The sequence below is a fragment of the Athene noctua genome, unplaced genomic scaffold (assembly GCF_965140245.1).
Source record: "Athene noctua unplaced genomic scaffold, bAthNoc1.hap1.1 HAP1_HAP1_scaffold_776, whole genome shotgun sequence".
NCBI lineage: Eukaryota > Metazoa > Chordata > Aves > Strigiformes > Strigidae > Athene > Athene noctua.
This window is the reverse complement of record NW_027438191.1, coordinates 218-12,894: the sequence shown is the minus strand read 5'-3', so window position 1 is coordinate 12,894 and position 12,677 is coordinate 218. Positions and strand designations below refer to the sequence as shown.

The 12,677-nt window shown below is 68.2% G+C and overlaps 1 protein-coding gene across 1 annotated transcript; it reads right to left on the bottom strand.

Annotated features, from left to right (window-relative positions):
* Positions 1-6: 6 nt before the first annotated feature.
* Positions 7-11,238, bottom strand: LOC141955840 (glutamate receptor ionotropic, NMDA 2D-like; the record flags this gene model as incomplete). Its single annotated transcript, XM_074895362.1, has 11 exons — positions 11,230-11,238; positions 10,142-10,569; positions 7,517-8,109; positions 7,303-7,417; positions 6,515-6,726; positions 6,248-6,416; positions 5,402-5,555; positions 5,207-5,332; positions 4,121-4,350; positions 2,000-2,160; positions 7-116 (listed from the first exon to the last, which is right to left on the bottom strand). Coding segments are annotated over exons 2-11 (2,287 nt in total), but the record flags the coding sequence as incomplete, so codon positions are not given.
* Positions 11,239-12,677: the final 1,439 nt, after the last annotated feature.

Below are 12,677 nucleotides of genomic sequence, written 5' to 3'. Positions count from 1 at the left end.
CGTAGCCCGTGGAGGCGAAAACCTTCCCCGAGCCGATGGTGACGAGCTTGCAGCCCTCCTCCTTCCGCGCCATGTAGTTCAGCACCGCCGCGTCGTAGATGAAGGCGTCGAGTTTCCTGCCCCGCCCCGACGCCCCCCCCCGTCAGCTGGGGGCAAAGGGGAGGGGACGGCACACCGGCCCGGGGGTGCCAGGACACGCCCACAGCCGGGCCCGAGGGGATAAACCCCGCCCGCAGGCGCCCAGACACGCCCACAGGCCTATCTGTGCCCCTAAACCCCGCCCACAGGCACTCAGACACGCCCACAGGCCCATCTGTGCCCCTAAACCCCGCCCGCAGGCGCCCAGACACGCCCACAGGCCTATCTGTGCCCCTAAACCCCGCCCACAGGCACTCAGACACGCCCACAGGCCCATCTGTGCCCCTAAACCCCGCCCACAGGCACTCAGACACACCCACAGGCCCATCTGTGCCCCTAAACCCCGCCCACAGGCACTCAGACACGCCCACAGGCCCATCTGTGCCCCTAAACCCCGCCCACAGGCACTCAGACACGCCCACAGGCCCATCTGTGCCCCTAAACCCCGCCCACAGGCACTCAGACACGCCCACAGGCCCATCTGTGCCCCTAAGCCCCGCCCACAGGCACCCAGACACACCCACAGGCCCATCTGTGCCCCTAAACCCCGCCCACAGGCACTCAGACACACCCACAGGCCCATCTGTGCCCCTAAGCCCCGCCCACAGGCACCCAGACACGCCCACAGGCCCATCTGTGCCCCTAAGCCCCGCCCACAGGCACCCAGACACGCCCACAGGCCCATCTGTGCCCCTAAACCCCGCCCACAGGCACCCAGACACGCCCACAGGCCCATCTGTGCCCCTAAGCCCTGCCCACAGGCACCCAGACACACCCACAGGCCCATCTGTGCCCCTAAACCCCGCCCACAGGCGCCCAGACACGCCCACAGGCCCATCTGTGCCCCTAAGCCCCGCCCACAGGCCCGCCCATTCCCTTAAGCCCTGCTCAGACTCCAAGCCCCACCCACAAACTTCAGGTGCCCCCAAGCCCCACCCACAGCCACACCCATTCCCTTAAGCCCTGCCCAGAGCCTTGCCCTGCCTATAAGCCCTGCCGACAGCCCCACCCATTCCCTAAGCCCCGCCCACAGCCTCACCCACTGTGTAAGCCCCACCCACTGCCCCACCCATTCCCTTAAGCCCCGCCCACTGCCCCACCCATTCCCCTTCCCGTTTTCCTCCCCACAGTGGCTGCAGGTGCCCCCGTGCCCCCCATTGCCCCCCATTGCCCCCCATGCCCCCCATCGCCCCCCATTGCCCCCCCATTGCCCCCATCGCCCCCATCGCCCCCCCATCGCCCCCATTGCCCCCCCATCGCCCCCCATCGCCCCCCATCGCCCCCCCATCGCCCCCATTGCCCCCCCATTGCCCCCCATCGCCCCCCCATCGCCCCCATTGCCCCCCCATCGCCCCCCATCGCCCCCCATCGCCCCCCCATTGCCCCCATTGCCCCCCCATTGCCCCCCATTGCCCCCCCATTGCCCCCCATCGCCCCCCATCGCCCCCCCATTGCCCCCCCATGCCCCCCATTGCCCCCCATCGCCCCCCCATTGCCCCCATTGCCCCCCCATCGCCCCCCCATTGCCCCCTCATCGCCCCCCATCGCCCCCCATTGCCCCCCCATGCCCCCCATTGCCCCCCATCGCCCCCCATCGCCCCCCCATTGCCCCCCATTGCCCCCCCATTGCCCCCCATCGCCCCCCATTGCCCCCCCATTGCCCCCCCATGCCCCCCATCGCCCCCCATCGCCCCCCATCGCCCCCCCATCGCCCCCCATCGCCCCCCATCGCCCCCCCATCGCCCCCCATTGCCCCCCCATTGCCCCCCATCGCCCCCCATCGCCCCCCATTGCCCCCCCATTGCCCCCCATCGCCCCCCATCGCCCCCCATCGCCCCCCATGCCCCCATCGCCCCCGTACCCCGCCTTGAGGTGCTGCAGCGCGTCCTCCACGCCGCGCTGGTTGAAGGCGGCCATGTAGCTGTGCATGGCCGGGTAGTTGCTGCGGATGTTCTTCTCCGTGCTGCCGTTGGGCACCGTCCCGAACTTGAGCGGCGGGTACTGCTCCTGCGGGCGCTGGAACTGCCCGGGCGTCGGCACCCCGCCCGGCGCAGCCCGGCACACCCACACACCCACACACCCACACACACCCACACACACCCACACACACCCACACACACCCACACACACCCACACACACCCACACACCCACACACCCACACACACCCTGACACACCCCGACACACCCACACACACCCACACACACCCACACACACCCACACCGCACCCTGACACACCCACACACACCCTGACACACCCACATCGCACCCACACCGCACCCACACACACCCTGACACACCCCGACACACCCACCCGCACCCTGACACACCCTGGCACACCCACACCGCACCCACACACACCCACACCGCACCCTGACACACCCCGACACATCCACACACACCCTGACACACCCACACACACCCACACCGCACCCTGACACACCCACCCACACCCACACACACCCACACACACCCACACACACCCCGGCACACCCACACACACCCACACCACACCCTGACACACCCTGACACACCCACACACACCCACACCGCACCCACACACACCCACACCGCACCCACACACACCCACACACACCCACACACACCCACACCACACCCCAACACACCCCGACACACCAACACACCCACACTGCACCCCAACACACCCACACACACCCTGACACACCCACATCGCACCCACACCGCACCCACACACACCCTGACACACCCCGACACACCCACCCGCACCCTGACACACCCCGGCACACCCACACCGCACCCACACACACCCACACCGCACCCACACACACCCACACCACACCCTGACACACCCCGACACATCCACACACACCCTGACACACCCTGACACACCCCGGCACACCCACACCGCACCCACACACACCCACACCACACCCTGACACACCCCGACACACCCACACACACCCTGACACACCCACACACACCCACACCACACCCCGACACACCCCGACACACCAACACACCCACACACACCCCAACACACCCACACTGCACCCCAACACACCCCAACACACCCACACACCCTGACACACCCACACACACCCTGACATACCCACACCAGACCCCAACACACCCACACTGCACCCTGACACACCCCGACACACCCCAACACACCCATACCACACCCTGACACACCTTGACACCCCCCAACACCCCCTGACACCGCCCCCTGACACACCCACACACACCCACACTGCACCCCGCCTGTCACTCTGCTTGTCACCCTGCTGCGTGTCCTCACCCCGCCTGTCACCCTGCCACCCCCCATCAACCCCCCGCCACCCCACTTGTCACCCCACCACCCGTCCCACCACTGCCTGTCCCCCCCACTTGTCACCCCGTCACCCCACTTGTCACCCTGCCGCCTGTCCCACCACAGCCTGTCACCCCACCACCCCTCCCATCACCCTCCTGTCACCCCACTCGCCACCCTGCTGCTTGTCACCCTGTTTGTCACCGCACTTGTCGCCCCTCCTGTCACCCCGCTGCCTGTCCTCACCCCGCCTGTCACCCCGCCACCCCTCCCGTCACCCCACTCGCCACCCTGCTGCTTGTCACCCTGTTTGTCACCGCACTTGTCACCCCTCCTGTCACCCCACTGCCTGTCCTCACCCCACCTGTCACCCCGCCACCCCTCCCGTCACCCCACTCGCCACCCTGCTGCTTGTCACCCTGTTTGTCACCCCACTTGTCACCCCTCCTGTCACCCCGCTGCCTGTCCTCACCCCGCCTGTCACCCCGCCACCCCTCCCGTCACCCCACTCGCCACCCTGCTGCTTGTCACCCTGTTTGTCACCCCACTTGTCACCCCTCCTGTCACCCCGCTGCCTGTCCTCACCCCGCCTGTCACCCCGCCACCCCTCCCGTCACCCCACTCGCCACCCTGCTGCTTGTCACCCTGTTTGTCACCGCACTCGTCGCCCCGCCGCCCGTCCCCGTGGTACCTTGCGGTCGCTGAGCCCCGACACGGTGTCCACGTACTCCTCCTGGATCATGAAGGCCGCCAGGTTGGCCGTGTAGCTGGCGAGGAAGATGACGGCGAAGAAGGCCCAGACCAGCACCATGATCTTGCTGGTGGTGCCCTTGGGGTTCTCCACCGGCACCGAGTTGTTGAAGACCAAGGCCCAGAGCAGCCAGATGGATTTGCCGATGGTGAACTTGGAGCCGCCCGCGCCTGGGGACGGGGACGGTGTCACCTCGGGGTGGGGGCGGTGTCACCTCGGTGTGGGGACGGTGTCACCTCGGGGTGGGGGTGGTGTCACCTCGGGGTGGGGGTGGTGTCACCTCAGTGTGGGGATGGTGTCACCTCGGGGTGGGGGCGGTGTCACCTCGGGGTGGGGGTGGTGTCACCTCAGTGTGGGGATGGTGTCACCTCGGGGTGGGGGCGGTGTCACCTCGGGGTGGGGGTGGTGTCACCTCGGGGTGGGGACGGTGTCACCTCGGGGTGGGGGCGGTGTCACCTCGGGGTGGGGGTGGTGTCACCTCAGTGTGGGGATGGTGTCACCTCGGGGTGGGGACGGTGTCACCTCGGGGACAGGGATGGTGTCACCTCGGGGACGGGGCCGGTGTCACCTCGGGGTGGGGGCGGTGTCACCTCAGGACAGGGACTGTGTGGGGACAATGTCACCCCAGGGACAGCAACAGTGTCACCCCAGGGACAGGGATGGGGCGGGGACAGGCACAGCATCACCTCAGGGACGGGGACGGTGTCACCTCGGGGTCAGGGATGGGACGGGGACAGGGACGGTGTCACTGCGGGGATGGGGACAGTGACAGTGTCACCCCAGTGACAGGGACGGTGTCACTATGGGGGTGGGGACAGTGACAGTGTCACCCCAGGGACAGGGACGGTGTCACTATGGGGGTGGGGACAGTGACAGTGTCACCCCAGGAGTGAGGACGGTGCCACCGCGAGCACAGGGGACACCCCCAGTCCCGCCCCCCTCGACCTGAACCCGAAGCCGCGCCGGTGTCCCCCCGCCCCCCGTCACCCCCCCGGTGTCACCCCGTGCCAGCGTGTCCCCGCTCACGTTGGCCACTGGCCAGGCTGCGGTTGTAGCCCACGGGGCTGAAATACTCAAAGATGAAGACGGTGACGGCCACGACCGTCAGGCACATGACGAACATCATCACCCAGACGGCCGGGCTGTAGGGCTCTGCGGGGGGGACACGGCGTCACCCGGCGCCCCCCCGCGCCCCCCGCGCCCCCCGCGCCCCGCCCGTACCCAGGAAGGCCGAGGGGGACACGGTCCCGTTGCTGCGCGACACCATGACGCTGATCCCCGTCTCCACGAAGGGGACGGAGAAGTCGATGATCTCGGATCGCTCCTCGTTGATGGTCAAAGAGCCAATGGCCATGTCGGCCCGGCCGTAGAACACCTGGGGGCGTGGCCAACGGGGGGGCGGGGCCGTCAGGGGGGGCGGGGCTAAGCGGGGGAAGGGGCTAACGGGCAGGAGGAGGCGGAGGGGTTGGTAAGGGGGGGAGATGTAAGAAGGGGGAAGGGGCTTAAGAGGGTGGGGCTGTGGGAGGGGCTTGATAGGGAGGGGCTTGAGGGGTGTGGGAGGGGCTTAAGATGGGAATTGGGGGCGGGGCCTAAAAGGGAGGGGATGGGGGGGCTGGTAGCGGGGGGAGGGTGGAGCTGTAAAGGGAGGGAGGGGGAAGGGGGAGGGGTTGGGGAGGGGCTTAAGAGGGTGGAGCTGTGGGAGGGGCTTGATGGGGAGGAGCTAAAAGGGTGTGGGAGGGGCTTAAGGAGATGTTTAAGATGGGAGAGTTGTGGGTGGGGCTTAAGGGAGGGAAGGGGTTGGGGAGGGGCCTAAAGGGGAGGGCTTGGGGACGGGCTTAAGAAGGCGGGGCCATGGGCGGGGCTTAAAGGGGGAGGAGCCAGTGGGTAAAGGAGGAGGAGCTGTGGGAGGGGCGTGTCCAGGTGGTCCCCAAACCCCCGGGCACCCCAAATGTGGGGGGGGCTCCCCCTTGAACCCCTCGCGGGTGTTTTGGGGGGCTCCCACCCCCCAATACGTGCATTTTTTTGGTTTTTTGTTCTTTTTTTGGGGGGGGGGGGGTGTCTCCCCACCTCTCCCACCATCCCGTTCCAGACGCCGTCGATCTTTTTGCCGTGTTTGCCGTTGGTGACCAGGTAAAGGTCGTAGGTGAAGCCGACGGCGCGGGCCAGGCGCTTCAGGATGTCGATGCAAAAGCCCTTGCAGCATTTCTTCTCAAAAACCGCCGGTTCCGCCGCGCCGCTGCGGGGCGGGGGACGCTCAGCGACGCCCCAAAAACCCCCGGGGACCCCCGCCCTGGGCCGAGGATCTCCACACACCCCCCCCCCCAGCCCCCGAACCTGGAGGTGCGGTTGAGCTGCTTGCGGCAGGGCACGGAGTCGCGGATGCAGGTGCCGGTGACGGGGTCGATGTTCTCCACGATGACGAAGGGGCGTTCCTCCAGGGTGGCCACGCTCAGGTGCTGCTCGTCGTCCACCGGTTGGAGGAATTTCCCGTAACGGGACCAAACCGGGTATTTCATCCGCAGGATTCGGTGTTCCCAGCTGCCCACCTGCCGCCGGGGGTGGCGGGGTGACGTCTGAGTCACGCTCGGACTGATGTCACCAACGGGGACAACGGGGCGTCACCGTGACGGCCGAGCTACAGCCGGACACGCCCCCAGGCAGATGGACACGGGGGAAGGTCGGTGGGGAGGACAAGGGTGGTGGAGGGGTGACGCCTGAGTCACAGTCGGACTGATGTCACCCTTGGGGACAACGGGGCGTCACCCTGACGGCCGAGCTACAGCCAGACACCCCCCGCACGGACACGGCGTCCCCGCAGCAGGGAGACGTTGGGGAACACTCAGAGGGAAGGTCACGGGGTCACCGTGGCCGAGTTGTGTCACCGTCCCCGCCCGGGTGTCACCGTCCCCACCCTCGGGGCCGCGTTGTTGTGACAGAGCAAGAGCGTGCGTGTGCATGTGTGTGTGCGTGTGCGTGTGTGTGAACACCCGCCGGCGCCGCAGCCCCCGGGGGACCCCGGATGTCACCGTGTGACTGGGATGACAAACCCCGCCCCCCTCCCCGGGGCCCTGGGGACGAGGTGACGGGGCCGAGGCCGCGCCGCGGGTGTCGGGGGCGCTCACCACCTCCCAGCTGCGCTCCTTGTTGAGGGAGATAACGACCAGCGAGGGGTTAACGAGGTACCCGTCCTCGTTAAAGGAGAAATCCTTCTCCCCCCACGTGATGTTCATGAAGTACCTGCTCGGGGAAGGCGGGGCGGGGGGGTGACAGGTCACGGGGGCGTCCCCGCGCAGTGTCGGGGCTGGGGGGTGGGCGTGTGCCGCCGCCCGCGCTCACCGGTGGAGGTTGTCGTTGATCTGGGTGACGTTGGGGGCGCGGCAGTCGTTGTTGAACTCGGGGATGAAGCCGTAGTCGCGCAGCAGCGCCTCGGCGCCCTTGGCCACGATGGCGACGCCGTTGCGCACCCGGTGCTGCAGGTCGTCGCGCCACCCCGCCGACAACACCGCGAAGAGCCCGGCCGGGAGGTGCTCCGGGACCTGGTCGCTTCCCCCCAGGTTGGTACCGACCACGAACCAAACGTAACCGGGCCCGGCCAGGCCGGCGTCGCGCGCCGCCCGGAAAATGGCCTCGGCCTCCTCGCGGGAGCAGTAGAGGAGGCGGATCTGGGCGCTGACCTCGCGCAGCTGCCGCCGCAGGCGCGTCCCCTCGGGGTCGTCGGTCAGGTTCAAGGTCAGGACGCCGCGGTGCTCCCACCCGATGAAGCTGCTGTCGGTCAGAACCTCCACGTAGTCCACGAAGTCCTCGTAGCCCGGGAAGAGGGTGGTGACGACGGCGAAGGCCGTCCAGTCGTACTCCTCCAGCACCTCGAAGATCACCTGGAGCTGCTGCTCCGTGGAGGAGCCCAGCTGGAGGAAGGTGGAGCCCTTCTCCTGCGGGGGGGCAAGGGCGACGGGGTGACACCGGGGACGGGGTGACACCGGGGACGGGGTGACACCGGGGACGGGGTGAAATTGAAGAAGGAGTGACAATAGGAAGTGGGTGACGGCGGGGAGAGGGTGACAATGGGGAGGGCGTGACAGCAGAGGGAAGGTGAAATTGAAGAAGTAACATTGGGGAGGGGGTGACAATAGGAAGTGGGTGACAATAGGAAGTGGGTGACAATGGGGAGGGGGTGACAGCGGGGAGGGGGTGACAGCGGGGAGGGGGTGACACCAGGGAAAGGGTGACAGCGGGGAGAGGGTGACAGTGGGGAGAGGGTGACAATGGGGAGGGGGTGACACCAGGGAAAGGGTGACAGCGGGGAGAGGGTGACGGCGGGGAGAGGGTGACAATGGGGAGGGGGTGACACCAGGGAAAGGGTGACAGTGGGGAGAGGGTGACAGTTGGGAGGGGGTGACAGCGGGGAGAGGGCAGTGACAGGGAGCAGGTGACAACAGGGGGTGGGTGATAATAGGGAGGGGGTGACATCGGGGAGTGGCTGACAACGGGGAGGGGGGGACGTTAAGGAAGGGGTGACAATAGGAAGCGGGTGACCACAGGCAGTGGGTGACATTGGGGAGAGGGTGACAATAGGGAGCGTGCGATGACAGGAAGGAGGTGACAACAGGGAGCAGGGGACGATGGGGAGGGGGTGACAGCGGGGAGGGGGTGACAGCGGGGACAGGGCCCCGGAGGGGGCTGGGGCTGGTGGGTGTGGATGAGGGTGGGGTCGGGTTGGGGACACCTGGGTGACCCTTAGGCACGGTTGGGGACCGTTGGGGGGCTCTGGACATGGCTGGGGACAGCTGGGTGGAACTGGGTGGAACTGGGGACAGCTGGGTGGCTCTAGATGAGGCTGGGGCTGGGCTGGGGACAGTCGGGGTGGGGACAGCCGGGTGGGGACAGCCGGGCACCTCCACACACAGTTGGGGACAGTCAGGTGGGGACAGCTGGGTGGGGACAATCGGGCACCTCCAGACACAGTTGGGGACAGTTGATTGGGGACAGACAGTCGGGTGGGGACAGCCAGGTGGGGTGGGGACAGTTGGGCACCCCCAGACACAGTTGGGGACAGTTGGGTGGGGACGGTTGATTGGGGACAGACAGTTGGGTGGGGGCAGCTGGGTGGGGACAGTCAGGGTAGGGACAATCGGGTGGGGACAGTCAGGCACCTCCAGACACGGTTGGGGACAGTCGGGTGGGGACAGTCGATTGGGGACAGACAGTCAAGTTGGGGACAATCGGGGTGGGGACAGTTGGTTGGGGACAGTCGATTGGGGACAGCCGGGTGGGGCCGGGACAGTCGAGTTGGGGACAGTTGGGCACCCCCAGACACAGTTGGGGACAGTTGGGGTGGGGACAGTCGGGCACCTCCAGACACGGTTGGGGACAGTTGATTGGGGACAGGCAGTCGGGTGAGGTGGGGACAGTCGAGTTGGGGACAGTCGGGCACCTCCAGACATGGTTGGGGACAGTCGGTTGGGGACAGACAGTCGGGTGGGGACAGTTGGGCACCCCCAGACACAGTTAGGGACAGTTGGGTGGGGACGGTTGATTGGGGACAGTCGGGTTGGGGACAGTCGGGCACCTCCAGACACGGTTGGGGACAGTTGATTGGGGACAGACAGTCGGGTGAGGTGGGGACAGTCGAGTTGGGGACAGTCGGGCACCTCCAGACATGGTTGGGGACAGTCGGTTGGGGACAGACAGTCGGGTGGGGACAGTTGGGCACCCCCAGACACAGTTAGGGACAGTTGGGTGGGGACGGTTGATTGGGGACAGTTGGGGTGGGGACAGTCGGGCACCTCCAGACACGGTTGGGGACAGTCGGTTGGGGACAGACAGTCGGGTGGGGACAGCCGGGTGGGGCCGGGACAGTCGAGTTGGGGACAGTTGGGCACCCCCAGACACAGTTGGGGCCATCCGGGGCGGGGCCATCCGGGGCGGGGCCATCCGTGCCCCGCCCCCTGCCCACGCCCCCACCTTGGGCGTGAGGACGATGGCGGCGCCGCCGTTGATGCCGACGATGGGCACGGAGGTCTGGGCCGAGATGAAGTCGAGGATCTGGGCCACGGCCTCGGAGCGGGCGTCGTCCTCGAAGACCACGCCGTGGATGCGCAGGGACGAGAGGACGTCGCAGAGGCGCACGATCAGGCTGCGGGGGTCGGTGTCGTTCAGCACCACCCCCACCGCGTTCACCTCCAGCGAGAAGTTCCGGAAGGTTCCGGGCCCGAGGCGGGGCCCGGCGGGGCCGTAGGAGGCGCCGCTCAGGACGACGGCCACGTTGAGCGCGCGCCGGGCGGGGCCCTCGGGGCGGGGCTCCAGGAAGGGGCTGGCGCAGGCCAAGGCCAAGGCGAAGAGCATCCTGCCGGCGGGGGAGGGGCCCCGCGGGGGGGTCATGGCGCCGTGCCCTGCGGGAGGGGGGAGGGAGGAGGGCGGGGACAAGATGGCGGACGGAGGAGCCGGGGCAGGGGGACGTACTGGTGGGAAGGGAGCGCACCAGTGTCTCCCAGTATCCCCCAGTAACCCCCCGGAACCTGGGGTGGTTGGGATAGTGCCCACCAGTACCTCCCAGTATCCCCCAGTGCCCTCCCAGTATCCCCCAGTGCCCTCCCAGTGCCCCCCAGTGCCTCCCAGTGCCCCCCCAGTGCCTCCCAGTGCCCCCCCAGTGCCTCCCAGTGCTCCCCCAGTGCCTCCCAGTGCCTTCTAGTGTCCCCCCAGTGCCTCCCAGTGCTCCCCCAGTGCCTCCCATTGCACCCCAGTGCCCCCCCAGTGTGCCCCAGTGCCCCCCCAGTGCCCCCCCAGTGTCTCCCAATCAGGTGTCCCGGGGGACTGGGGACGGGCGCAGGCAGAGTGCGGGTGGCGGGGGGGGACAGGCAGGGCCGGGGGGGTCACGGGCAGGCGGGGGGGGGGGGCAGGCAGGTCCCTGCCGCAGAGCCCCCCCGTCAGCGGGGACACGGGGGGGGACACACAGTCAGCACCCCCACACCCCCCGGGCCCCCCCCGGGCCCCCCCGTGTCCCCAAATGTCCCCAAATGTCCCCAAATGTCCCCACCCCCCCCCCGCCGTACCTGCCCCGAGCTCCGGGGGGGGCGGCTCTGCCTCATCTCGGCCGGGGGGGGTCCGGGGGGGACAGGGGGGGGACACGGGGGGACACGGGGGGACACGGGGGGGTCGGAGGCGGCAGCTGCACCTGGGGGGGGGAGGGAGGGTGAGGGGGGACCCCCAAAAGGGTCCCCGCCCCCCCCCAAATCCAGTTCACCCAGTTGGGTTCCAGTCTGCCCCCCCCAGCACCTCCCAGTCCCTCCCAGTCCCCTCTAACTGCATCCCAGTCCCTCCCAGTTCCCCCCAACTGCATCCCAGTCCCTCCCAGTCCCCGCTCACTGCATCCCAGTCCCTCCCAGTCCCTCTAACTGCATCCCAGTCCCTCCCAGTCCCTCTACCTGCATCCCAGTCCCTCCCAGTCCCCCCTCACTGCATCCCAGTCCCTCCCAGTCCCTCTAACTGCATCCCAGTCCCTCCCAGTCCCTCTAACTGCATCCCAGTTCCTCCCAGTCCCTCTAACTGCATCCCAGTCCCTCCCAGTCCCCCCTCACTGCATCCCAGTCCCCCCTCACTGCATCCCAGTTCCTCCCAGTCCCCCCTCACTGCATCCCAGTCCCCCCCAACTGCATCCCAGTTCCTCCCAGTCCCCTCTAACTGCATCCCAGTCCCTCCCAGTCCCCCCCAACTGCATCCCAGTCCCTCCCAGTCCCCTCTAACTGCATCCCAGTCCCTCCCAGTCCCCCCCCAGTCCCCTCTAACTGCATCCCAGTCCCTCCCAGTCCCCCCTCACTGCATCCCAGTCCCCCCCAACTGCATCCCAGTCCCTCCCAGTCCCCCCTCACTGCATCCCAGTCCCCCCCCAGTCCCCTCTAACTGCATCCCAGTCCCTCCCAGTCCCCCCTCACTGCATCCCAGTCCCTCCCATTCCCCCCCCAGTCCCCTCTAACTGCATCCCAGTCCCTCCCAGTCCCCCCTCACTGCATCCCAGTCCCTCCCAGTCCCCCCCAGTCCAGCCCCGCCACCACTCCCCCCCCAACCCTGCAGCACCCGCCGCCGCTCACAGAATACTAATGGGGCCGGAGCGTGCGGCTGTGCGGCTGCCGGGCCGCCTGTCCCCGTCCCCGCCTGTCCCCGTCCCCGCCTGTCCCCGTCCCCAGGGCCCCCCCCTGCCCCCCCCGCCCCTCCTGCCCCCCCCTGCCCCCCCCGGCCTCCCCCCCCCCCTCCAGGGGCCACATACGTGAGGGAAAAGCGAGGTGTCGGGGTGTTGTGGCGGGTGTTGGGGGCAGTCGCGGTGTCGGGGGGGGTCGGGGGGGGGGTTTGGGGGTGCCGGGGGGGTGTTTCGGGGGTGTCGAGGTGTTGGGGGGGGTGTTAAGGTGTTGCAGGGTGTCGGGGTGTTACAGGTTGTAAGGGCGGGGTGTTGTGTCGGGGTGTTGTGTTGGGAGGGGGGGGGTCGGAGATGTCCGGGGGGGGTGTC